The sequence below is a fragment of the Ursus americanus genome, chromosome 2 (genome assembly GCF_024610735.1).
Source record: "Ursus americanus isolate L20-20 chromosome 2, mUrsAme1.1.p, whole genome shotgun sequence".
Taxonomy (NCBI): domain Eukaryota; kingdom Metazoa; phylum Chordata; class Mammalia; order Carnivora; family Ursidae; genus Ursus; species Ursus americanus.
In genome coordinates, this window is record NC_142128.1 from 16930097 (window position 1) to 16955215 (window position 25119).

The 25119-nt window shown below is 54.9% G+C and overlaps 2 protein-coding genes and 1 long non-coding RNA gene across 11 annotated transcripts; 2 read left to right on the plus strand and 1 right to left on the minus strand.

The window, feature by feature from the left end:
* The first annotated feature begins 33 nt into the window (after positions 1 to 33).
* On the plus strand, positions 34 to 6112 carry LOC123784620 (putative protein T-ENOL). 6 transcript variants are annotated; one of them, XR_006777520.2, is made up of 6 exons: positions 34 to 383; positions 853 to 937; positions 1221 to 1371; positions 1651 to 1774; positions 1871 to 1928; positions 4484 to 4788. XR_006777520.2 is itself a non-coding variant. In XM_045785964.2 (6 exons), the coding sequence occupies exons 1-6, from the start codon at positions 265 to 267 to the stop codon at positions 4517 to 4519; spliced, it is 480 nt and encodes a 159-aa protein (XP_045641920.2). In that variant the 5' UTR covers positions 34 to 264; the 3' UTR covers positions 4520 to 4788. The 6 variants fall into 6 exon arrangements, 5 of the variants coding, with proteins under 5 accessions (XP_045641920.2, XP_045641921.2, XP_045641918.1 ...); XM_045785964.2 differs by having other exon boundaries at positions 1651 to 1681; XM_045785965.2 differs by having other exon boundaries at positions 1651 to 1681; positions 4581 to 4788.
* Positions 6091 to 24878, minus strand: SEZ6L2 (seizure related 6 homolog like 2). 4 transcript variants are annotated; one of them, XM_045785956.2, is made up of 18 exons: positions 24355 to 24878; positions 23279 to 23410; positions 22310 to 22609; positions 21799 to 21938; positions 21324 to 21525; positions 16954 to 17139; positions 16121 to 16289; positions 15327 to 15490; positions 12373 to 12573; positions 11810 to 11948; positions 10800 to 10996; positions 10467 to 10661; positions 8492 to 8683; positions 8217 to 8408; positions 7667 to 7705; positions 7370 to 7487; positions 7146 to 7242; positions 6091 to 6655 (listed from the first exon to the last, which is right to left on the minus strand). In XM_045785956.2, the coding sequence occupies exons 1-18, from the start codon at positions 24431 to 24433 to the stop codon at positions 6626 to 6628; spliced, it is 2772 nt and encodes a 923-aa protein (XP_045641912.1). In that variant the 5' UTR covers positions 24434 to 24878; the 3' UTR covers positions 6091 to 6625. The 4 variants fall into 4 exon arrangements, with proteins under 4 accessions (XP_045641912.1, XP_045641913.1, XP_087725058.1 ...); XM_045785957.2 differs by having other exon boundaries at positions 7146 to 7267; XM_087868932.1 differs by having other exon boundaries at positions 22310 to 22611; positions 23242 to 23410.
* LOC123784621 (uncharacterized) lies at positions 10458 to 21047 on the plus strand. Its single transcript, XR_015727206.1, has 7 exons — positions 10458 to 10560; positions 16087 to 16204; positions 16595 to 16731; positions 17230 to 17296; positions 17363 to 17461; positions 17824 to 17953; positions 18307 to 21047. It is a non-coding gene; the product is annotated as an uncharacterized LOC123784621 (long non-coding RNA).
* Positions 24879 to 25119: the final 241 nt, after the last annotated feature.

Sequence of the window (25119 nt, forward strand, 5' to 3'; positions counted from 1 at the left end):
CTGCCCCGCCTCCTATCTCCGGCCTCATTTGCTCTCGCGGCTCCAGGCAGCGAGAGGGCGGCTAGAGAGGCTGGGGGCGGGGGGGCGAGGGGCGCGTGGGGAACGGCCGAGATCGGGGTTGCTTCTTGCGCGCCCCTAGTGGTAGGAGGATTCGGTCCCAGGCACCACCCTGTGTGATCTTCCCCTTTCCTAGACTTCTGGCGCTGGGGTCACCATTCCCGAGGAGGGATCCAAAAGGAGGAGGAACGGAGACCAGAGGAGCGAATGCGACATGCTGGAAAAATGCCGCCCCCCCCGGCCCCCGCCTTTGGTTCTAGAATCCCTAATATCCTGGCAACGGGGTTGCAGAACGTCCGCAGACACCAAGGTTTTTATAGCAACGGGTAGCTGCACCACCCCCTCTTTCCAGCCTTCCTCCCCAGCTCCTACTCCCCGTCCCCTGAGACCTAACTAGGGGCTCCTTAGCCCTTCCTGTTTCCCTCCTGCCCAAGATTTCAACTCATCTGCCAGGTCGGGGGCAGCAAGCCGGCTGGCTGCCTTGCCTTGGGGAAGGGCCTCGGGTGGGAGGAAGGAGAGTGCCCCTGGGAGAAGTGGAGGGAGAGGATTGTTGTGGGCGTTCCCACCCCACTCCCCCGCCCCCCAGGGAGATTTAAGGCAAAGGTGTTTTGTTTGTTTGTTTGTTTTTTGTTTTTGTTTTTTTGTTTTGTTTTGTTTTCCAGGATGAGAACCAGGCAGCAGGATAGTTCATTTAAGGGCCCTATTTAAATCTGGCCCTTTTGAAGAATGGGGTGGGATGGGTTTGGGGAAAGTGGGCTGGTTTCTCAGCCTAACACAGGTCTCACCTGTTTCCAGGGGGATGGCATCCACACCTACCAGGAATGAGGAGAAGAAGGGCAGCAGGATGTCCCAAGCTGCAACCCCCTTGGGTGGAGGTCTGGTGAGCATGGGGATGAGCTGAAGTGGATGGAGAGCTCCTAGGCCAAGGGCACTGACACCTCCAGTCTTGAGACTCTAGCCTCAACCCTGAGCCCATAGCCCCCAGCACTTGGCCCTGAGGTTCTCAAAGACTGCCCCCCCACTACCAGTGTCTTCTCAGCCAAATCTCAAGAATCAGCCCTCTTCAGACCTTAGACCCAGAGCTCCCAGGCCGGGAGCCCCCAGACCCAGGACTCCCATGTGGGAACTCCAAGCCTGAGCCCTTCCAATCTCCCCTTTCGCAGAAGATTTCATTATCCCGATCTGAGGAATTCCTGACCCGGATCAGCACAGAACTCACCAACGAGGCCTTGTTTATCGCTGGCTGCCACATGAACTCTGTGCCCACGAAGGAAAAACAGACACAAGACCGAGGGACTCAGATATCCAAACACGGTGACCCCCCCACTCCAGGACCACTGTGTCCAGAGACCCTACCATACCCCGAGTTCCAGTCCCTAACCCCTCCCAACCACAGCTGACCTTTCCAGCAACCCGGGCCCGTCTCCCTGATCTCACAGCCAGCCCTTGGACTGAGTAGTGCTCCCGCCCTCCGACTCCCCCAGTACCCACTCCTCACTGCTGGCCAGGAACACCTCGGCACCTTCCTCCCTAGCCACATCTCTTTCTGGCCGTGGGGGTAATAATTTCTCTGATTGGGGCCTCTACTTCCAGTGTTCTTCAAGACCAGAGGCACGGATACCCGGTGAGTGAAGCTTCAAGGGAGATGCCCTTTGTCCTGGGAGAAGGCTGAGGAGCCCGAGGGGAGAGAGCGAGGGTTTGCCAACATCCTAGCAGGGTAGGGGGACTTTGAAACCGTGCAGTCTGATTCTCTTCTGCTCCGATCCTCGAATTCTGAATTCTCAGCCCTCCCCTTTCCCTCCGCCTTCTCTAGTTCTGACAGAAACCGTACCCGCACCAAGGCGCACCTCCTGCCATCCCCTCGTGTCAAGGTATATACTGAGTCCATGAGTGGCAAGGCTGTTCCGTATTAACCAAACATTTAGAGTTCACAGGATATGCCAGTCCCGGTTTTAGGAGCTTGGGACCCAGAAATGAAGGGCAGTCTGTGCCCTTGAAGAGTTCACAGTTAACATGGTGCTGGTCAAGTAGGTGGTCAGTTACACATGATATGGATCAGTGCCTGTCATAGAATTGGAAACAGCCAGGAGAGCGCTTATCCCAGCCTTGGTGGGAACAGGAAGGAACGGAATCACAGAACTTCCGGGTGGAGGTGACATCTAAAGAAAGAATCTTCCAGGAAAAAATGGGTTGTTCAGGGTGTTCCAAGGGGTAGGGCTTGTATGAGCAAAGATACGAGGTGAGTTTCAGTAGACTGAGTGGGAGTATGTCAGTGTGTGTTCTTAGGGCGGGAGAGAAAGTGGGATCAGAGGCAGTTTAGCTGCTGGAGTACAGAGGCATGGTAGCCAGGGTCTACTCAGAGACCTTAGGCGTGCGTGCCTTAAGATCAGGAGTCCCTGGAGAGGATTTGATCAAGGGAGGTTGTAATTTTAGATCAGTCACTCCGGTGGTCAGTGGGGAGAGTGAGCTGGAAAGGGGAGCTCAGAGGTGGAGGCCAGTTAGCAGTTATGCCAAGAGACTAAGCTAGTGATGATCGGGTCCGGAATTGTCACAGTAATAGTAGAGATGAGAAGAGGGGCAGATACGAGAAATAAAGACCAGGAAAACTGAGTTTGGTCATTGAATAGAAATGATAGGGGGGAAAAAAAGAGGAAATCAGATGACCCGCCCCTACATTTCTGGCTTCTGTACCTGAAGTCTGATGATGACATGCCACTGCTCTGAACTCCACGACAGTTCCCTGTTTCAGAGGAAAAGCTGAAGTCCTTCAGTGGCTTACAGGGCCTCTCTCCTCCCTCACCCCACTGTCTCTCGGACCTCATTGCTTACAACTGCTCGCCTAGTCTCCCTCTTCTCAGTCACGCCAGCCTCCTCCATCTTCCTGGACCATGGCTGCCGTGCTCCCACCTTTGGATGGATTGAGTTTGAGGTGCCCCTGGGAAGACCAGGTGGAAATACCGTGTAGATAGTTGGAAATAAGGCTTCAAAACTCACCAGAGATGTCTGGGCTGGTGATAGAAATTGGATTTAGGAGGGAGTCGGCAGTTGAGGGCTGTGTGGTTGCTCCCGGGGGTGTTATGCAGAGTAAGCAGGAAGAGGGTGTTGAGGCTGGAGTCCGGAAGAATCTCTCCATGTAAGGTGTTGGTGGAGGAGGAGAGAGGGGGTCGTGAGGAAGGCAGAGAAGGAGCTGGTAGCAGATGTTTATTGAGTCTAGTATGTGCTGGGTCCACCAGGTCTTAGCGATGGTCAGTTCTTTGGGGCTGCTACCTCAATATTCATGACCAAGACCAGTGGCACACTGCAGCTGAGAACAGGCCACTGTTCTTAACCTCAGGGAGCTGTCCTTCTAGTGCCTTTGGGACCTTTGAACTCTCCTAATTGGGCTTTGGTGTTAGAAGCAGCTTGAAGTAGCCGGAAAGCCCTGGGCCTTAACAGCTCATGTGCTATCAGCCTGAGAGTTAGCCTTGTGCGAGTTGCTTCCTTTCTCCCCCATATGTCAATGCGGGCCTTGGACAAGATGCTCTGTAAGGGCCCTACCTGCTCATGCAGTGGTTTCCTACTCCTTCCCAAATGGCAGTTGATTGAGAATTTCATCCTGAGATAATACCCTCTCATCCCCTGGGCAGCACCCCATGGTCCCAAGAGACTTTTCCTTGCTCATCCTCAAGAACATGGAAGCCTACAGATCTTTGAACTGCCCCTTGAATTATAAGTCTTTGTACATGGGCAAAATGTTGAGTCAGGGAATGGGTGAGTGGATGGAGAGGGTGGGCAAATGGATGAATGGATAAACGGATGGATAAATTCACTGAACGTGTCTTAGGCACTTCATATGTGCTGGCACTGCTGTGGAGACTGGAGTCTAGAAGTGAGCAAGCTAGAGTCCTTGGTTTTTTTGTTTGTTTTTTTTTTAAGATTTTATTTATTTATTCGACAGAGATCGAGACAGCCAGCGAGAGAGGGAACACAAGCAGGGGGAGTGGGAGAGGAAGAAGCAGGCTCATAACGGAGGAGGCTGATGTGGGGCTCGATCCCATAATGCCGGGATCACGCCCTGAGCCGAAGGCAGACGCTCAACCGCTGTGCCACCCAGGCGCCCCCTAGAGTCCTTGCTTTTGAGAAGTTTAAATGGGGGCTGAGTGATTAGGTGGAAGAGGGCTGAGTGGGTAGACGGGTGAATGAGGGATAGATGGACAGGGGGACAGATGGATGAGTAGAATGTGTGCATGGGTAGAATGATGGGTAGATGTGTGGGTGGAGAAATACGTGGATAGATGGGTGGTGGGTGCGTGGGTGGGGGAAATGGGGAATGGTGGTAGGATAGAGAGATGTGGGGGGGATGGGGGTTGGATGGAGAGGTGAAGAATGGAAGGAGAAGACGGGAGCCTTGGGTCCAAAGAATCAGAAGGTTCTTTTTCTTTTCTAGGGAGCTCTGCTTAGCAGCTTGACACCTGGAGGATGACCCCAACCTTCTCTGGTGCAGCCCTTAGCCTCTCATGTTCTCCCCCATTGTGTCCTTCTAGAACATGCATCAGAGCTCCTCGTTCACAAGTCACTAATGCTTTAGTTTGCTGGGGACTCCTGGTCATAAGCAGCAGCTGCACACTCGAAGCCTCCCAGGTGTTCTGGAACCATCTCACACCTTTCCACCCTCAGCTGGCAAGGACATCACCAGAAATCAAAGGCTTTAATAAAAAGACAGAGAGAGGTCCTTCCCTCCTCCCAACCCAGGCCGTGCTCTGGAGTGACTTCTCTGGGGTGGAGATGTGAGAGGGTGGCCCTTTCTTTTTTCTTCCCTTCCTTCCTTCCTTCTTTCTCTTTTCTTTTTTTTCTGGCCAGACGTGTGGCCATATGGGTGAAACGGCATGTTCCATGCTACTGGAATGGCTTTAATTTGGGCAGTTAACAACCTGTTTTCTGTCAGCCTCTTGGCGGAGATGAGCTCATGGATCTGGAACCCAGCCTCCTAGCCACACTCCAGCACCTACACGTCTAGGCCTCTGGCATCTGAGAGGGGCCACCCTAGCCTCTGAGGAGCCACCTCTGCCACCAGTGTCAGTGCTGAGGCCTCTTCTAGGGCTCTGGGGCCTCGTGCCTGGGGGGACACGTCACGCGCACTGCTGGCCAGAAGGGAGTGAGGCCACCTTGGGGGGGGTGAATCTGGCCACTTATTCGAGCCTCCTGAGGAAGTCCGTTCACATCTCTGAGCCTCAGTTTTCTTATCCAAAAAATGGGAGTCATTATCCCTGTCCCGTGGGCTCCTTGTAGAGGGTAAAAACATAACGCGTACAAAGTGCTTAGCACCATGCCCGGCGTGGAAGAAACGCCTAGAAACGCAGGCTCTTAGAAGGATCAGTTCGCATCACGTTCTGAAACTCAGCCTCCTCTGAGTATTGCGGTGTTCTTTGGAGTGTCCTAAAAATGTTTCATTATATTTAAATGTAAAATTTGAATTAAGTGAAATTCAGTTAATTGGGAGGCTCTTTAGAGAAATGGGCTATAAATTCCTTACAATGTTTAAAAGTGGATACGCTGGAAAAGGACCCCCATAGCGTACAAAACCAAGCTCATTCTTTATGAAATGCTACAAATTTGACCATTACTTAGTAGACGGGTAACAGCAGATATACTTAGAGTGCCAAAAAGATGGGGGAGGAAAAGAACGGTACATGTGGATGCATACAAACGTTCTCAAAAGGGGCGTGCATTTTAGGTGAACTGGTCATGGGACAGACAGACAGCTGTTTGCGTCCTGCCAAGCAGGAGAGGCAGCTGCTGTCAGCTCTCTCCAGGCTAAAAGGGCCTAGAAGCATCAAGCAGAGGGGAAGAGACAGCTGAGACCCAGAGGGGGCTCACCCTCCGCACAGGCCGAGCGGAAAGCTGGGCGTTTGGACCCCAGGCCAGCCCCCCTGACATTGCCCTGTGCCCCGCCTTGGAGCGCCATCTTTTTTCCAAACTGGTCCCCTCTCCCCAGGCCCCTCTCCAGGCCACTATGTGACCCACCTTCCCATACCCCACCAGCCCAGTTACAAATGGTGGTTTTCTGTTTATTGCTCAAAACCAAAAATCCAGAAGCGAAGGTGGGGAGATTGTGGGTTCGGAGATGGCATGAAGCGGGGAGGGGGCCTTGTCCTTGCTTTCCCCCTTCATCCCTCTTCTTCTGACCCTCCAGACCCCAGGGGTGAGGCCTGGGGGCCAGAGCATCTGGGAAGAGCCTTCAAGGCCAAGGGAACAGCAGAGCTCTCAGGCAGTCCTTGGGGGGTGCCCTGGGCCAAAGAGGCCCCAGGAGTTGCAGGGGAGCTGAGTTCCCCTCCCAGGGTCCAAAAGCCAGTAGGGCGGGAGGGGAGGGGCAGGCCCCTTGTTTGGCAACTGAGAAGAGGAGGCTCTGGCGGCAGGATGCTGGTTTATTTACTGTACGGTCCCTGGGGCCATCAAAGCCCCCTCGTGGGACCAGGAGACTATTTACACGGCAGGGAGGAAAGGAGCCAGGGACAAGGTCCTGTATTCCTCCCTGCCCAGCATGGGGAGAGGAGGGGCGTCCTGGGTCCTGCAGCCTTAGTCTTGGGGTTCAGATGGAAACTTCATACTCCCGTGTATCCTGGAGACAGAGAGATGGGATCAGTTGCTGGACGGGGATGGGATGGAAGAGGGAAGAAAATGGGAGGAGGCGTCCACCAGGGAGGGGAAGGACCCGGGGTTTTTAAAATAACATTATCATGAGGTTTGGGAACCATGGGGTGGGAACAGGGCTGAATCTGGCCTGTGGGTATTTGGTTCCTCTCACGGTATCTTAAAATCACACACAGATCTGAGTTTCTGGGTTGTCTTCAACAACTGGAAGGCCTGGCGATTGGGCCTAAGTTTCCACTATAGACTAGATGGGGCACAGCTTGGTCACTTAGCCACAGTCCCCACCATGCCGCCCCTCCTGACCGTCCACACCTGACTTCCTGTGTTCACTGAGGCAGCCTTTGTAGGCGGCTGAGTTTGAAATCCCCAAGACGGGTATTACAGAGACTTTGAGAGAAGATCTGGAGCCCTGGGGAAGCCGAGAGATGTGGCTCTCCAGGGGGAGGGGAAGGGCTCACCCCAGCTTCATACAGTGGGTTGCTGAAGTCTGACTCCACAGTGATGGGGCTGTAGGAATGGGAGCCCGAGAAGCCGAAGAGGGATTTTCCCTGTAGTCTGGGAGAGGGAGGAGATAGAGGGGCTTATCGAGAGGTGAGCCCCCCACCCCCCCCTCACCCAGGCTTCTGTGCCAGGCAGGCAGGACGTCTGCCCTGGCCAGCAGCTCCCCAACTAGGGTACTTACTTGGTGTAGTATATGTAAACGCCACTGCCGAGGACGATGACCAGGCCTAGGGGCAGCAGGATGGCCAAGGCGAGGTTCCCACCCTCCAGCTGCCGCGATGGGTCTGTGGTCTGGGTCACTGGGGAGAGGAGAGGCCAGTGAGCTGGGGCTGGGCCCAGCCCACTGGCCTCTCCCAGCCTCCTGCCCTGGGCCTCGAACCCTGGGCCTCACCCCTCCGGGGCCTGGCCTCCTGCCCCGGCTTCTGCCTTGCCCTCCCGACTTGGCCAGGCCTGGGTCTCCACCTGTGCCCTCACTGACCTTCCAGTTTTCGGTTGTCCAGGAGCTCCTCATAGGCCACTGCAGGGAGAGGAGGGGGAGGGGACGGGGTCTGAGCCAGGGAGGGAAGGAGGCTGGGTAGAGGCCGGGAGCCCAGTGGGGCTGGGCTGGACAGCCTGGTTCTCTCTGCCCTCTACTCAACCTAAACTTTATCCTTCTGTTGGTGGGGGGCGGGGGGTGTGTGGAGTGGGCAGGGCCTTCTTCCTCCTTCTCCAGACCCCTAAAAGTTCAGGGTTCTTGGTCTGTCTGAACTAATCGGGTTTGTAGAATTTGTCAAAAATGGGGAATTTGAGACCTATCCAGAGGGCCAGGGACTTCCAAGCCAAAGCCCCCTCGGCTACGTCCCTTAGGACAATTCCATGACCTTGAGATTCCCCAGGACCACTGATGTCCCTTCGAGGATCAGAGCCCACAGGAGGTGAATGGGGAGCTCAGCAGGTTACCGTCGCTCTCAGATTTGCTACCTGACTTTCCCAGTCCCGTCACTCCCCAGACCCTGCTGTGCGCCCTCCTGCCCTGTCTGCCCAGGCACCTTTGCAGAGTGGGGGCTGGCTGGTCCACTGGGAGGGGTGGCCGGGCACACAGGTGATGGTGACCTCGCCGATGAGCTCAAAGCCCTCGTAGCAGAAGAAGCGCAGAGACTCGCCCGCCTGGTAGTGATGCTTATACAGCGTCTGATAGCCGTTCTCCGGCACCCCTGGGTTCAGGCACGGCTCATACTTCACTGCAGGGGATAAATCAGTCACTTGCCAGCTCACTGCTGAGCAGGCCACCCGGCCACCCTTCCCAGGGCGTCCCCAGACTCACAGGCACACTTGGGCACCCGGTCGCTCCACTTGGGTGTGCCCGTGTCCCGGCTGTAGCAGGTGAGTACGGCCGCCCCCTCCAGGCTGTACCCCGGCAGACAGCGGTACTGGACGTGGGAGCCGACAGGGAAGCCAGCGTCTGAGGTGGTACGGTGCCCGTTGGTGATCTCACCAGGGTCGGCACAAGTCATGACTGTTGGCAGGAGGGCAAGTTCAGCGGGAGCTCAGGCCTTAAAAGATCTCCCGGAAGCTGAGCGCTGGGAGACGCCTGAGCTGTAGGCCATCTTCCCGCTAAGCAAACCCCAACCTCCCACCATCTCCTCCAAATGAGGAGATCAGAAGTTGGACAAATGTAAAATTTGGTGCATTTTAGATTTCAGGCTTCTTCCGGAAAAGAGCGGTGGGGGCAACCCGGGCCCCCGTCCTAGGATGAAATGTGAAATATCCTGCCCCTGTACCAGAGCATATAAGCTGCATCCCAGCGCCGCCAGCCCCGCACGGTGGCTCTTAGGAGGGACAGCAGCTGCGCTCTTTAGAGGGGCCCAGCCCTCCCGCTCCACTCGTTCCCGTCATTCCCAGCGCCCTCCAAGCACTCGCACAGCCTGCCCTGCAGGTGCCGTTTACACCCTTGTGCAAGTAACAAGTAGAGCCATTTCTTGTATATGGACCTCCGCTGAATGCTTTACAAACATAGTATCCTATACCCTGATGATCCTGAGGGCTCAACGTGACTCATCTCGCGGAGCTCAGGGCGGTCAAATAACTGGTCCATGGTCCCTCGGGCGGGTCACAGCCCCAGAGCACTGGGCTGAGATTCAGAGACTTGGGTCTCAGCTCACCTCAGGCTCAACGTGCTGCCTTGGCCAGGCCCTATCCCCTCTGGGCCCTGCCTCCATCCCTTCCCCTGTCCTGTCTGGCTTTCAGGCTGGACATCCTGTGAATCCTTCTAGAGATGGGGAGCTGCATCAACCAGAAAGTTTTTCTTGTGTCCAGCCCAAATCTGCCTTCCTGAACTTAATCTCATCGGTCCCACCATTGCCCCCAGGGGCCGGGTGGAAGACCTACTATCCCATATCCTTGTGGCAGGCTTCCCAAAATTTGGAGAAAATGACAAGACGCCACCCCTTTCTGCTATTCTAAGACATAAACACTCCCAGGTCCTTCAAATATCACCTTCTCTGTGAAATCTCCTGTCCCCTCCCTGGAACAATGAGCACCCCCCCCTTTCCTACCGTGCTTCTTCATATTTATAGCAGCTACTGAACCGTTCACACGCACAGGTACTGTGTGAAAACTCTTCACAGCCCTTATTACTATTTCGCTGACGAGGCAGCCAAGACTCAGAGATGTTAAGTACTTTGCCCCAAATCACCCAGCAGTTAGGGCTCTGTAATATCCTGAGCTGTTTAAGTGTCTGTCCCTCTTCTGGACTGTGAGCTCGGCCAGGGTCGGGAGGGACCCCAGCCCCTCTGCATAACCCCAGCCCAGCATGGGGCTTCAGTGACTACATTAAAATGAACCAAGTTCTCCGACCAGCCTAGGCCCCAGCCAAGTGACCCCCTAATGTCACGGGTTGGGGACTGAGACTGGAGCTGGGTCTAGAAGGGGGAGAATGGAGCGGAGAGCTGAGATGGTGGGGGCGGGACCACAGTGAGGCGGGACCCAGAGGAACCGGGGTCAGAGCCCAGAACAGTGCACGAGAGAGGCACGCAGACCGGAGATGAGAGTGGGGTCCAGAGGGGACAGTTTCGGGACACCCAGGATCAGAGGGGTGGAACCCAAAGGGTTAAGGGGCGGGGCCTGAGAAGGATCCGGGCAGAATCCAGAGCGAAGGGAAGTGAAACCGGGAGTGGGGGGGGGGGGCAAAAAGGTACGGAAGCTGGACGCGGAGGGGATGGGCGGGGCCCAAGCGGAGCGGCGCAACCCCGACGGGCAGGGGCGGGGCCACGAGAGACCTGGGCGGGGCCCGGGCTCACTCTTTTGGCAGGCGGGCGGCGCTGCGCTCCAGGACAGGTCCCACTGGCAGGTCAGAATGTCGGAGCCGAGCAGCTCATAGCCAGGCTCGCACTGGTAAGTAAGCACCGTGCCCCGGATCAGATCCCCGTGGGAGGCCGTCCTCCAGCCCCACTCCGGAGGTGGCAGCTCTGGGCATGTGTCGTTCCTCGGAACCTCTGCAGGGGTGAGACAGCGAGTTTGGAGGCTGTCGGGCGACCGACTCAGGGCTCCCTTCCAGCCTCGGGGACCACGCTCCTTCCGGGATCTCTGGCCTGCCGGACCCCTGCTCAATTCAGGACCCTAGACCTCGGTACCTTTGAAATGCAACACGAAACCCTGCCCCAGGCCCGGGTTCGGGGGCCCTGGCGGTGCCTGGAACTGTAGCGTGAGGTCGGGCCCAGAGGAGAGGAGGCGGCGGCGCGGTTGAGGTCCCCGAAGCTGGGCCAGGACTCGGGCGCTGGGACCGTCCCCATCGAACAGTGTCAGCATGTCCCCTTCACGCACATTCAGGCTGCAGGGAGTGGAACCAGTTGTGCGGGCTGAGTTATGATTGGCCCCTCCTGTGCGGTTCTGCTCAATCCCTAACTCAGTTCATTAGTAACCCTACCTACTGTCCAGCCCTGTCCACATTCCCCCATCCCAGGTCTGGCCAACCTTTGACCAATTATGGCCTTATCCTCTATGCCAGCTGCTCCGGGTTCCACTTATTCTGTGGCTCTTCCCAGTTCCTGTTTCCCGATTCCCAGCCCAACTCCTTAGGAACTCCTCGCACTCTCTGGTCCCTCCTCCCTCCCCAGGTGCTGCACCTCCTCGCTCAAGTCCAGCTCTGACCTATCACAGGCCATGCTTTTACCACCGGCCCAACTCCAGGCCCTGTCCATATCCACTTTGGGACCATGCCCACTTCTGGTTCTGTCCGGTCACATGGCCATCTCATACCACATCAGCTCACTGGCTTCTCCCCACACCCACCACCACCTCTGGTGCTGGTGACTAGGACACAGTTAGGGCCTGGGTTCCTGGAAACCGCTCCAGGGGCGGCCAGAAACAGCCAAAGAGTGAGAGACACCAAGTCAGAGACACCCCCTTTTCACTACAGCTCCTGCAGAAGGCTGCATTACCCATGTCCTTGTCCAAAGTCGCCTGAACAAATCAAAAGTGATTTGTACCTAGGTCTACCTGACAACCCACACCCCCATCCTGAACCCTTAGTCCCCTCTTTCATCTTGCATAGCCAGCCAGGCTCCTGGCGCAGGCTAGGGTGTTGTCATACCACACTTCACTGAGCCCGCACCCATCACACCCCCGCAGCACCCGAACGTACATCTCAACTTGGAGCAAGATGCGCTTCTCTTCCTGGACGTGCAGGCCCCACACGCAGTCCTGGCCGGGGCTATAGCTCTGAGGCCAGTCGGGAGAGAGGACCACACCAGCTGCCTCTGACAGCTCCCCTCCGCACATGGCTGGGGGAGAAGGGGGGCAGATTCAGAACTCACCAAGGGCCTCACCACTCCCAGCTGTGTGCATCAGACCGCCTCACAAGCTCGCTGTTACCTGTTACCCACCTGTTTCTTGTGCCCAATCCCGAGCCCTGCTCTCACCTAACCCCGCCCACTCTCCAGCCTTGCATTACCCCCCCCCCCAATCGCATGGCTTAGCTCCAGCTAGAGCTCTTCAAAATGTTTGGGTCATGACCCCTAACTTCTGTAACAAACCCACCAGTTATTCAGCTACGAAAACTATTTCTGAAAAGGACAAGGATTTACCCAAGGTCTGGGTTTACTGGGTTTGGATATGCAAGTCTCCCTCCTGAATGGCCTTCCTAAGATCCCCAGCTCAGGGGTAGTCTGCAGACCGAAGGAGCTCCTAGGGACGTGGAGGGCTCACCCTTGCAGGCTGGCTCAGTGTCGTTCCAGTGGGGTTCTGTGGGATCCACACATTCGATGGCATTTGGGGGGCCAGGAGGCTCCAGTGCATATCCTGGGAGGCACGAGAAGGTGGCCAGTGCCCCTGGGCGGTACTCAGGGTCCGTGGTGGTGACATTGCCATGTGCCAGGAAGGGAGCGAAGCAGCGATCTTCTTCAAAGGCTAGAGAGGGGTCAGTCGCAGAAAGTAAGCATGAGGACAGGCATCAGGGGATCTCAGACTGGGGGGGCTTGGGCTGAATTCAAATGTCGTTTGGCCACTCAGTGGGCTGTTTAAAATGGAATGACTTTGGGCTTAGCTTTCACTCCCCAGTCTCCCCCAGACCCTAACCCTTCTCACTCACACATTTATGTTACCTTCCTCGCCTCTGGAGGGAAACCCCTAGGCTAGTCAAATCCCAGCCCCCATTCTACAGATGAGGAAACGGAGGTCCACAGACAAAAAAAAGTCGCTTGCCCAATGTCACACAGTAGGGCAGCGGCAGAATCCAGTCTCAAACCCAGATTGCTTGATTCCCAGCCAGAGCCACTTGGTTTTGGAAACTGCAGAGGAGGGAGGGGAAAGGCTGCCTTTGGAGAACTGGCTCATGCAGGTGTGTTCTCTCCTCAAAAATAACAGTTAGAGGGGCAGCTGAGTACTTTAGTCGGTTAGGCGTCCAACTCTTGGTTTCGGCTCAGGTCATGACTGCAGGGTCATGAGATCAAATGGAGGCCGCACTGGGCTCCATACTCATCAGAGTCTGTTCGTGGTTTCTCGCTCTCCCTCTGCCCCTCCCCTGCTTATGCTCTCTGTCTCTCTCTCTCCGTAAATAAATCTGAGAGAGAGAGAGAGAGAGTGTGTGTGCAGGGGTGGGGAGGGGCAGAAGGAGAGGGAGAAAGAGAATCTCAAGGAGATGCCCCACTGAGCCCAGAGCCTGACTTGGGGCTTGATCTCATGAACGTGAGATCATGACCTGAGCTGAAACCAAGAGTCAGCCACTTAACCAACTGAGCCACCCAGGTGCCCCATAAATAAATCTTTTTTTTTTTAAGATTTTATTTATTTGGGGCGCCTGGGTGGCACAGCGGTTAAGCGTCTGCCTTCGGCTCAGGGCGTGATCCCGGCGTTACGGGATCGAGCCCCACATCAGGCTCCTCCGCTATGAGCCTGCTTCTTCCTCTCCCACTCCCCCTGTTTGTGTTCCCTCTCTCGCTGACTGTCTCTATCTCTGTCGAATAAATAAATAAAATCTTCAAAAAAAAAAGATTTTATTTATTTACTTGACAGAGAGAGAGCCAGCCAGCGAGAGAGGGAACACAAGCAGGGGGAGTGGGAGAGGAAGAAGCAGGCTCCCAGCAGAGGAGGGAGCCTGATGTGGGGTTCGATCCCAGGACCCTGGGATCACGCCCTGAGCCAAAGGCAAACGCTTAATGACTGAGCCACTCAGGTGCTCCCATAAATAAATCTTAAAAAACAAAACAACCCAGATTCTCCCCACCCTTGATTATCCATGCTGTAGCTGGAATCCAAAAGTACAGGGAATGCAGAAGCTACTCAATTTTGACTTTGGACTAACTCAGCAAAAATGAACATTTGGAGAGCATTTTCGGTTTTGCCCACGTGCTCATATCTCAGCTGCAAAATGATCTGTGGAGAGGAACCTGGAGCTCCTTGGAGCAGCAATGGCCCACAACTAGGCAGGCAGACCTCAAACCTGGGAATTCTTTTCACATTTTCAAATCTAACAGGCCATTCATTTCCCAGATCTGCTGTTCTAGTTCACTGTTACTTACACCTGATGAGGTGTCATGTCCAAATCCTAGGCATCCATCAGGGCCCAGTGCTCATACCAGAAACCAGCCCCTCCCATCTCTGAGCATTTCACTTTCTGTGTCTCCCTCCTGCTACTGCTCGCACAAAGCCTCTGCTCCACACTGGAATTCTGTTTCCCAAACCTACTAGGCCTTTCTCTACCTCTTTACTGTTGCTCACACTGTTCCATTCACCTGAGATGCTTATCCCAACTCTCCCTCTTTTTAAAATTCTCTCTATCCTAGGGCCACCTGGGTGGCTCAGGCAGTTAAGGGTCCGACTCTTGATTTCTACTCAGGTCATGGTCTCATAGTTGTCACATTGAGCCCCACGTTGGGTTTCACACTGGGCGTGGAGTCTGCTTGGGATTCTCTCTCTCCCTCTGCCCTTCCCCACCCCACCCCCCACTCTCTAAAAAATAAATAAATAAAATAAAATTCTCTCTATCCACTAAGGCCCAGCTCAAATGCCTCTTCTCCCATGATCACTGACCTTGTTTCTACCTATCAAGCATCTAGTCCCCCGTCTTCTGTTCACAGCACTCCTACTTTCGTTTTGGGACACATGCCTCCCCCATTTCCAGTCTATGAGGTCAGGCTGGGGCCGACTATGGATGGTTCATGTGATGTGGATCTGCCAATCATAACACCACCTGCCCCTAGCTTCACTGATTGGCTCAGGTGTAGACACATGACCCAAGCCAGGGAAATGAGAGCCCTTCCTGGCATTTTTGCTGAAGCTCTTAGGAAAGTGGGACCCTTTCTCTTTCTGATGGACTTACTACGTCGGTGGTATGTCAGTCTGGAACTGCTAGGTGCCCCACAGACTGAAAGCCTGACTGACAGTGAATCTAACATAGGAAAGCCTTGAGAGATGAAGGTGCCTGGTCTCTTGGCTGTGTACCTGGATCCAGCCATCCGTGAGACTTAAACAGGAAAAGCCACCCCAGGAATTAGAAGAGGTCCATAAGAGGGGATTCTTGTAGTTTTCGGGTGGGGAGGAAGTTTGGTTCCAGAGTTCCGAACACAGAGATGAGCAGAGAGGGTATGTGCTTGTGACTGTACCTGGCCATCAGCAAGAGGGGAAAGTGCAGGAATTGGGGTCCCTGAGGGGAGGATACTTACCTTCAAATCGGAGGCTTAGCAGCAGGGGATTGGCAGGTGTCTCTGAAAGCAGCTCCACATAGAGGGACTGGGCATCACTGATGAGACCCCGCTCCGGGACGTCATCCATGTCTGAGTCATAGATGACTGGGGAGAGGGGGCTGCCCCCTGAGCGCACCATCAGCCTGGAATGGACAGAAGGGTGGCCAGGGGCTCAGTTTCCCCTCAGAAGCTGCCTCGGCTCTTGCCAGCTCTCCTAACTCACTTTCACAGCTATTGCTTTCAAGCATTGACTAGGTACCATGTATGCTAAGCCTTCACACATTTTATCTCATTTACTTTTCACAAGAGCCCTTGAGTCAGTACGATTTATTATCCCTGATTTTATAGATGAGGAAATTGAGGCCTAGAAAAAGTCACTTGCCCAACGTCACAGAGCAACTAGTGGCAGAGCTGAGGTAGCCGTTCGTTAGGCGAGAGACGGTACCGATGCTGATGACAATGACAAAGACATTTACGGGGCCCACTGTGTGCCAGGCACCCTTCTCAGCACTTCACATATCTTAACACATTTATCCTCACAGAAGCTTTCAGAAGGAGGTTCTAGTATCTCCATTCTACTGCAGAGGAAACTGAGGCACAGACAGGGCCTATGGGTCTAAGTTTGCACAGACGTACCGCCTAAGAAAGGGGAGGGACTAATCTGTGTTTACACCCATTTTAACTGGCATCCACCCCAGATCTGTCTGACTCCCCACTGCAACCTTCCTATTTCCTGGAGGTGGGGACCTCTGACCCAAGGCCCAGACCCTCACCGGTCATTGTCCTCATCCAGTGAGACCCTCTCGAAGTGCAGATGAAGCCGGCGTCCCTCAGCTGCTTCAATGACCCAACGGCAGGTGAGGTTGGGCCCTGCCGCTCCCCCAGGCTCAGGGGACACAATGCGGCCCAGTGTAGCATTGTGGATGGTGCCACCACAGGATGCTGGGGGTAGAGGGGCCACATGTTAAGGTGACTTATCCTCATGTCTTCAGAGCTGTTACCTCCCCACCTTTGGTTGGGACCTGGCCTCAGGGTGGTCTCTGCCCTACAAGCTCATCCCAGAGGATGAGACCTTCTCCAAGGACGGGACCCAGGTAGGGAAGCAGCCCTAGGATAGAAGACCCCCCAGCATGGACACCCCCTAGGATGGAAATTCTGCTAATATGAACCCTCCCCAGATGTGGACACCCTGGCATGGGGAGTTAGGGATCCCCAAAATTGAAGCCCTTAAATGGGAAATCTTCAAGATGGGATCCCCAGGATGAAGATTCTCCAGGATGGAGACCCTCTAGATATGGACTTCCAGAATGGCTTCCTTGAGGACGAGGAGTCTCCGAAAGAACAGACCTCGAGAATGGTGACGCCCCAGATGGAAACCCTTTAGGTAGGACATCCCCAGATAGAGACCTCCCCCTCAACCAAGGATGGAGATTCTCCAAGGGTAGAGACCTGTGTAAAGAGCTCCAGATGGAGACACCAGGATAGGGCGTCTTCCAGGCAAAACCCCTTCAATATGCGTGTTCCCCAAAGACAGAGACTCCCAAGATAGTACCCTCCCAATGGGGCTCCCAGGACAGAAGCCCCACCTATCGTGCAGGAGACTCACCCATGCAGCTGGGGGGTTCACCGCTCCAGGCTGGCCGGGTGCCGTTGAGGCAGATAAGCGTCTCCTCCCCCTGCAGCTGGTAGCCTGAATCACAGTGGAAGGTGGCAGTGCCCCCAGGGTGCAGGTCTGTCACGCTCACGTCCCCATGGGCCGGCCGGGGAGGGAAGCCGCAGCTCAGGAGGTAGGCTAGGTCAGGCAGAACAGGGAGAAGGAGGACTCGTTTTCCCATGCTCCCCTCTCTCACCAGTCCCCTAGCACTTCCTTCCCTCTTCCCAGGTCCCCCTGGCGGCACAGGCTGGCTCCATACAGCAGCTCTCACTCGGGCACTTGGTCTCACCAAGAGGTAACCTCAACATTCCTTCTCTCCCCCAGTCTTTGTAATCTACCCACTTTGGCCTCCATTTTATAGATGAAGAATCTGAGACTTCAAGAAATTCGGCATTTAGCACCCCTTTGCTGGAGTGACTTCAGGCAACTCAGTTCACCACTGTGAACCCATCCAGCTCTGGTAATAACAAATAGTATTTGCAGAGCTTGTTTAGCTTCTAAAATGAGTTCATGCAGTGCTTGTGAGGTGGCCAGAGTAAGGCTGTGACCCATTTTCCAGATGTAGCAATGGGTTATTAAGTGCCTCATAGCGTTTTCTCCCCTCTGCGCACTCACGCTCTCTTCCACTGAGGTGCGTGGTGGGAGTAGACCCTCCGCTTTCATCCAGACGTACCACATGAAACTCCTTTAGGAACTCTGGCTATCTTGTCATTGCAGACCTTAATACTCAGTGCGCCCTCAGTGAACCCCCCAGGGAAGGCCAAGTGCTGGGAAGAGCTTTGCTTTCCTTAAGGAAATGGTTTCTCTTCTCCTCTCTTGCAGTGAGAACTGAGTGATCTCTCTTTTTGTGCTGGCTGCCAAGAAGCTCAGAACCAGATTCAGGCTTGTCCCTAGCAACGACCGCTTGTCCGTCCACATTCTGGTTTTTTTCATCTTTAATAAGCACTTCCTGGTACCAATTTCCTTCTTATTTTATTTAATTTTGCTGTGTTCTTTTTTGAAAGCCTCCTGAAATTCTTGTGGAATCACAGGAGATAAATAAATAGAAAGTGACTTGGGGTGGGGGGCGCCTGGCTGGCTTAGGCGGAAGAGCGTGGGACTCTTGATCTTGGGGTCATGTGTTTGAGCCCCATGTTGGGTGTAGAGATTACTTAAATAAGTAAACTGGAAAAGGATAGGAAGGCGGGAAGGAAGGAAGGAAGGAAGGGAAGAAGGGAGGAAGAAGGAAGGGAGGGAGGGAGGGACTTGGCAGTAGACAGTGGATTCTAAATTTGGTCCTGACACAGTTCTGTGTGTCTGTTTCAGACTGGGCAGATTTCACCAAGAAGGGCTTCCTGGAGAGGGTGCACCAAAGCTGGGTCTCTGCAGGAGGGGCAGGCTCTGGGTAGCCATGCTTGGGAGGTACCAGCTTGCCTGGGTCTTTGCTTTTGCTGACTCTCCAGCCCTGAGTGATTCTGTCAGACACCTGGTCTCCCTACTTCAAATTCAACAAGCATTTCCTTGGCTGGGCACTAGCGCAGAGAGGTGAAAAAGAACCAGGCCTTGCCCTTTGGGAGTCCGCAGTCTAATGAGATAAACCCCAAAAGCTTCTACAACACAGTGGTTAAATAAATATTAGCCTCTTGATGGCTTTCCACGACCGACGGAATCAAGCCCAAATGCTTTGGATTGACATTCAAGCCCCTTCCACTGCTGTGTCCAGCCCAACACCTACAGCTTCAGCTCTCAGCACCCGCAGCCCACACGGCCTACACAATGTAGTTTTGTGACTTCATATTTTTCCACATCATTTCCCCTACCTGCAAAGCCTTTTTCCCTCTCTTTCTCATCTTTCAAGGAGTAACTTAAGTACCACCTCTTCCAGGAAGTCTTCCTGACCCCTCCCCTTTCCCACAGAGTTAGTTTCTTTCTTGCCTCCACACCTGCACATGCATAATTTTATCATCACATGCACTGCTGTCTACCGTCATGGTGAGACTGAACCAGGCCTTATTTATTTAGTCTCCCAAAAGCCTAGCCTAAGTGACCAATCCATGCAGCCCAGAGGTGGTAGGCAATAGTACAACAGAGCCCTGGATTGAGAGACGGGCAGACCTGACTTCCAGTTCTAGTTCCACGACTTATTCGCTGTGTGACCTTGGGCAGGTGATGCCACTTCGAGGGCCTGTCACCTGTAAATAGCAGTAATAAGTCCTATCATTGACAACTGGCCTTCCAGTTAAAGGAAAGGAACACACAGACCGCCTCACACATTGAAAGTGCTCAGAAAATCTTAAGCACTTGCCCCTCAGTCTCGATGAATGAGTGACTGGGAGTCAGGGCTGAGGATGGGCCTTCCAACTCTGCAGTGTACTTGCGGGGGGCTGACCATCCATACAGCCTTTCTTCCTCTCAGAGGTGGCGTGGCCAACAGCCACCATCAGGGGTGCTGCGAGAAGCACATATACGAAGAGTTGGCGCCAGGGTTTTGTAAATGGGAACATTTGCTGGGCGCGGGGTGAGCAGTGATGGAGCCTTTGGCCTTTCAGAGAAGCTAATGAGGCCACTCTGGACCAGAGGCCCCAGCTAGGGCAGACTGGGGAGGGCTTAAACAGGGCCTGGGTCCCAAAGGTGCCTGGAGAAGCCGCAAAGCAGGGAAGACCGAGGCAGGTAATGAAGGCCAATTTATGCAATAGCCCTGCTTCCCCAAATGTTCCACTTTGTCTAAAGAGTCCTATTTTCAGTGCCCTAGGGAAGTGGCTGCTTAAGGGAGCCAGCAGGGAGCCATTTTATAACATTGGAAGTCCAGCCATCGGCCCTAGGCCCTCAGGCATGCCTTTGCTCCCTGCCGATCTGACCGCCAGTTACGTGGTCCCCAACTCACTGGCCCCTCCACGAATAGGTCTCTCCACCTTGTGCACATGAGTGTCTGGGGCCCAAGCAGAGGCCTCAGGAGAAACTGGAAAGGGTGTGAGGCAGGGATACGGGTTGTGTGTGTCCTGAAAAGGCCCACAAGGGATCTGGGGTCAGCTGCACACAAGAGGCAGGCAAGGCCATGAGGTGATGTGAAGGGGACAATGGCCCAAAACACAGCTCCCTCACTGTTTCTGAGGAGCACAGGAAGGGACTTTGGAGATGGCAGCAGTGTCTGGAATGGGACAGTGGGCCAGGCCCCTGGCCTCACACACATATGTATGCTAGCGCATACACTTGCACTGTGGGAAGGTTCCCGTACACACAGGTGAGTACGGATGTGCACCTGTGTGTAGGTTGTCTGTGGGCGGTGCTCATGAATGCAGTCGTGCATGGATACAATCCCCTCCCACACCCCCCAAAGTCAGCGGATCTTTCTAGGTCACAAATCTGAGGCTGTCACTATCTTGCTTAAAACATTTCAAAATGTCTCCACGTCCCTTGCAGGATAAAGCAGTCTGTACTTCTTACTGAAGCTGATGAGACCTTTCATGATCTGAATCCAACCTACCTCCTAGGCTGGTCTCTTGTAGCCTGCTTCTCTCCCACCACTTTCTGGGCTTTTCTGTGGCAGTGACTGATATTTCTGAGCTCTCGCTGTGTACCAGACACTATTTTAAGCACTTGACATGTATTATTAGTTAATTTGGTCTTCCTAATCATACCATGAGCCAAGTATTATGATCTCCATTTTTCAGATGAGACAGTGGGGCACAGAAAGGTTAAGTAACTCACCCCAGGTCACACAGCTAGGACAATTCTATCTTCCATGCTGAATTACTTCAACTCCTCAAGGGGGTCATGCTTTTCCATCCAGCTGGACGGATCCATTCCTTCCTTTTTCTCCCCCTCCCACCCTTCCCCTAGTAGCATATCTTTTGGGTCCCAGCTTTGTTACCTCCTCCAAGAAGGTGTCCCTATATTCCTTAGGAGAAATTTAGGTCCCTTTGAAATTTGTTCCTTCTGCCTGTGTTTCCTTCATCATTGGGATATAGGTCCTTATCTCATTGAATTATAATCATCCTGATTACTTGCCCATCTCCTTACCTAGATTCTGAGTTCTTTGAAGACTTATATCTGGCTTGTTCCTTCCTCTCTCCAAGGACAACACAGGGCCGGTATGAAATGGGTGCTCAATAAACCTTTGTCGAGTGAATGGAGGAACTGCCACCCGGATGTGTGCACACCCAGACACAGGTCTGTGAGTGTATGAAATAAGTGTGTCTAGATCTCCTCTGAGGGCTCTGCCCCCCAGGGTCCTAGTCAGGATGAAAAGCCCCTGACATCTCCTTGTGCTTAGAAGCCTCCCAGAGATGTCCCTTGTGCCCAGTGTGGCCCCTGCCCTTCCACCAGCTCCCCAGATTCCTCACCCTGATAGTGGATCCTGAAGCCACCGCCCCTTGGAACCCGTGGGCTCTGGAAGTGCAGGAGCAGCCGGTTGGTTGGACTCCGAAGGACCTGTCCTTCTCCCAGCATGGAGGAGTTAGCCAGGAGTCGGGGAGCCAAGCCCGGGGACCCCCCACCAGCCAGCACCAGGAGTTCCTCCTCCCGAGAGAGGTTCAGCGTCTGCACCTAAAGAAGCCAGACCCAGACACCCCCCCGACCCAGGGCGAGTCAGGCAGGGTGGGTGACCCCTAAGTCTCCCACCGTCTGCCTTCCTTTCCCCTGTCTGTGGCAGCCCAGATACAACCGTGACTGGCCAGATTATAGAACTCCAGGAGAGTCTTTGAGATCCTCAGAAAACAGGCGCATCTGAGTCAGAAAAGTTTCTCTGGTTCCCAGGCCAGATCTGTGCACACACATGGGCCCAGAGGAAAGGGCTTGGGGGCTTCAAAGTCCAGTTACCTGGATCTCAATGCCATAGCCAGGGTAGACGTGAATGCTGTATGTGCAGTCCAGGAGACCCGTGGTGCGGCTGGCCGCGCTCCCCAAGTCTGGAGACTCCACGTGCCCTTCACCCTCAGAGATGTTGTTATTACACAGAACTAAAGGGACACAAGTGGCCGAAATTGAGTGAATCCCTGTGTTCTTGCCCTCCCAGCCAAGCAACTCTAGGAGCCTTCACCTGTCTTGTCCCCAGCACCCCTCCCCATCTTTATCTGCTGCTCCCTCTCCCTCCCATGCCCACAACTCCCTTCCCCAGTTGTAATAAAGATAAAACACGTGGGACGGTACTGGTACCCAGCAAGGGTAGACACATGCCAGCCTTCGTTATTATTGAGCTTTAGCCCTTCTCCCATCTGTACCCAGACTCCTTCTTCCCCGCGTTTCCAGCAGCCTCTCTCCCTGCATCCCACCCTCCTCTCCCGCATTCAGGCTCCTGCACACTGTCCCCATTCCCATTCAAACGCCTCACCTGGGCTGGTCACCGTGGTGGTAACAGTTGTCGTGGTGATGATGGTGGTCGTGGTCTCCTCCTCTCCTCCCTCAGGCACGAGGGGCGGGCCTGGGGAGGCGGGGCCAGGAAGGGGCGGGGCCGTAGTTCCCGGGGGCGGGGTCAGCAGCTCTGGTGCGGTGGGGCCTGCCCCCCTGCCCCCTTCAGGGGTTACAGCTGTTGTCAGAGGCCCTGTCCCTGGCTCAGTGGCCCGTGGCAGGGAGGGCGCTGCAAGAGTCTGGCCGGCTGGAGGGGTGGCTAGTGTGGGGTCTGGATCAGATCCTGGGACAGTGCAAGGGAAGTCAGGGTGCAGAAGGAGCAAATTGGTGGGCCATGGGTGGGGAACAGCAGGGCTGCGGGAAACTGGGGGCTCCCCCACTGAACCCAAAAGACCTCCCCCACAAGGTGCAGGCCCCCCACCTCTCCCTTCCGCACCCGAACTCTGCACCTTCTCCCAAGGCTTCCACAGCCTGACTTCCCCACCCCTCCCTCTCCACCTCTCTACCCAGACCCTTCCGCTCTTGGACAGTCTCCTTGAGCCTCTCCATGCTTCCCGTTCAGACCCAGCTCCCTTTCTGCACTCCCCTTTCCCCCTCCTCTTCCTCTCTTTTGCTCTCTCTGGAACTCTTCTTCTCTGTTTAGTATTCTTATGGCTCTCTGATCGTATGATTCTAAATCTGCTACTCTCTTCATTTCTCTTTCTTTCTGTCTCTCTCTCCCATTCCTTACACTCTGGTTCTCTGAGTTTCCATCTGTCTCTCTGATGGTCTGTTTTTCTGTCTGGCTCTGGCTTCTGATCATTTGGTCTCAATTGCCCTGGTTCTCTGTCTATGCTGTTTTGACTCTCTCTAACCATCCCTCTCTGAGTGTCACTGGCTTGGATCCCCATTTCCCCGAGCTAATGTCCCTCCCTCTTTCTCTGTGTCACTCCTGCCACTCTGGGAGCCTCACCCGGCAGGTAGCCCATCTCTGGACCCCTCCTCAGCAGGGCCCCATGGAGCAGCTCAGCCAAAGCCTCAGAGGCTACTGTGGGGGCCTCACTTCCAGGCTCTGGCAGTACCTCTTCTTCCTTCAGGGGCAGACCTAGGAGATGAAGTTGTGTGAGCCCTTCCACTGCCCCACACTCCTTCCTTCTCCAGAAAGATCTTTTCCAGAGCTCTTCCTCCCCCCTCAGTCAGCTGGGCCTGCAGGAGCTCAGAGGGTCCCAGACTGGGCTGAGAGCCAAGATTGGAGGAGGGGCTCCCAGCTGCCCCTCGCACTCCTACACTTCCTCCTCCCCCCCCCCAACCCGCCCCCGGCTGGGCCTTCACTGAGCATCTTGGCTCTTATGAACCCTGGACAGCGCCCGCAGAGTGGAGCGGGGCCACAGTGCTACCTTCCTTTTCCCCTCAATGGTGCTCTTCCCCCAACGCTGGAGCTCTGCGGAGGGTCTGGTAGCACCTCCCAGCCCTTGCTTCCGCAATGCCCAGCTTTCTCTCTGGGTTTCTATCTCTGCAGTGTGGTTCTCTATCTCTCTCTCCCTCTCTCTCTCTCTCTCTCTCTCTCTCCCTCTCTCTCATTCTCTGCAGTCTCTGCCTGCTTCCCTGGAGTCTGGTGAGGGGTCAGAATAGAGGACTGAATATCTGGGCTCTGAGCACTGCCTCTGTTCATCTGCCTTTGTCCATACGTCCAAGAACATTTGCGTGTGCAGTGCCTGGCATCTCTCCCAGCACCTCCATCTCCCACCCAGGTACCCTGCATGCTTCTGCCGCCTCCGCAGACATCCCCCCAACTTCCCCAGCCCTTCTTCCTGGATTTAACCCCTGAGATGCTGGTAAAAGCTCCCCTCATTCATTTCACCACCTTCTCAGTATTGGGGGTTAGGGCTCCAGGTACAAGCCAGAAAGCCCTGACTTGCCCCTTCCCTGTCAGCTGTACCCCTCCCCTCCCCCAGAAGCTCAGAAAGCCCAGGATGTTCAGAGAAAGGATGGTAGAGGACCCAGCTGGGGACCGTCCCAGGGCCTACCCCCACGCTCCCACGTCCTTACCCTGAATCCAGGGACAGCTCAGCAGAATTAGGAACAGCAGCTGGGGAGGCGGCGGGTGCTGGGCCCTGGGAGTCCCCATGGCGACTCACACCGATTTCTCTCCTCTGCGCCTCTCCTAAATAATCTAGCTGTCACCTTTCCTCCGTCTCCTTTTATCTTTCCCTTTAATTTTCTTCCTTCCTTCCTTTCTTTTTTTTTCCTGCTAGCCTTTAGCAAGGAAGAAAATTTCTCTGCCTCTTGGGATGGAGGGGCAGAATTGGGCTGGGGGTCGCCTGGATCCCACTCCTCCTTGCCCAATCTCCTCTGTCCTCTGCTATCGGTTCTGTGGAAGAGGGGGCGCGGCTCCGGCTGCAGGGGGTGGGACCGAGAAAGCCGAAGGGGCTGGGTCGCCTGGGTTACCCTCTCGCTCGCTCGGGCGCCTGGGTCCAGCGAGCTAGCTGGATCCCAAGCTGGGGGAGTGGGGAGAGGCAAAACAGCTTCTGGGGGTCTGGGGTGGGGTCGAGGATCGGGAGGGTTCCTACTGTGCTCTAGCGGGGCTTGGTGGGGAGGGGAGGGGGTTGCGGAACCTGGAGAGCCGAGGCTCGGGCACTGGAGCTGCGGGAGGGAGAAGCTGAGAAAGGTGTCGAGCCCACGTCAGATCCTGGGGACGGGCGAAGGGAGGGGCCTGGGATTTATTTGGGGGCGACGGGGGTGGGGAGGGAGAAGGAGGAAGTGCAGATGGAGGAAGGAGGGACCACATGAGCCAGACCGTAATCCTCACTCCCG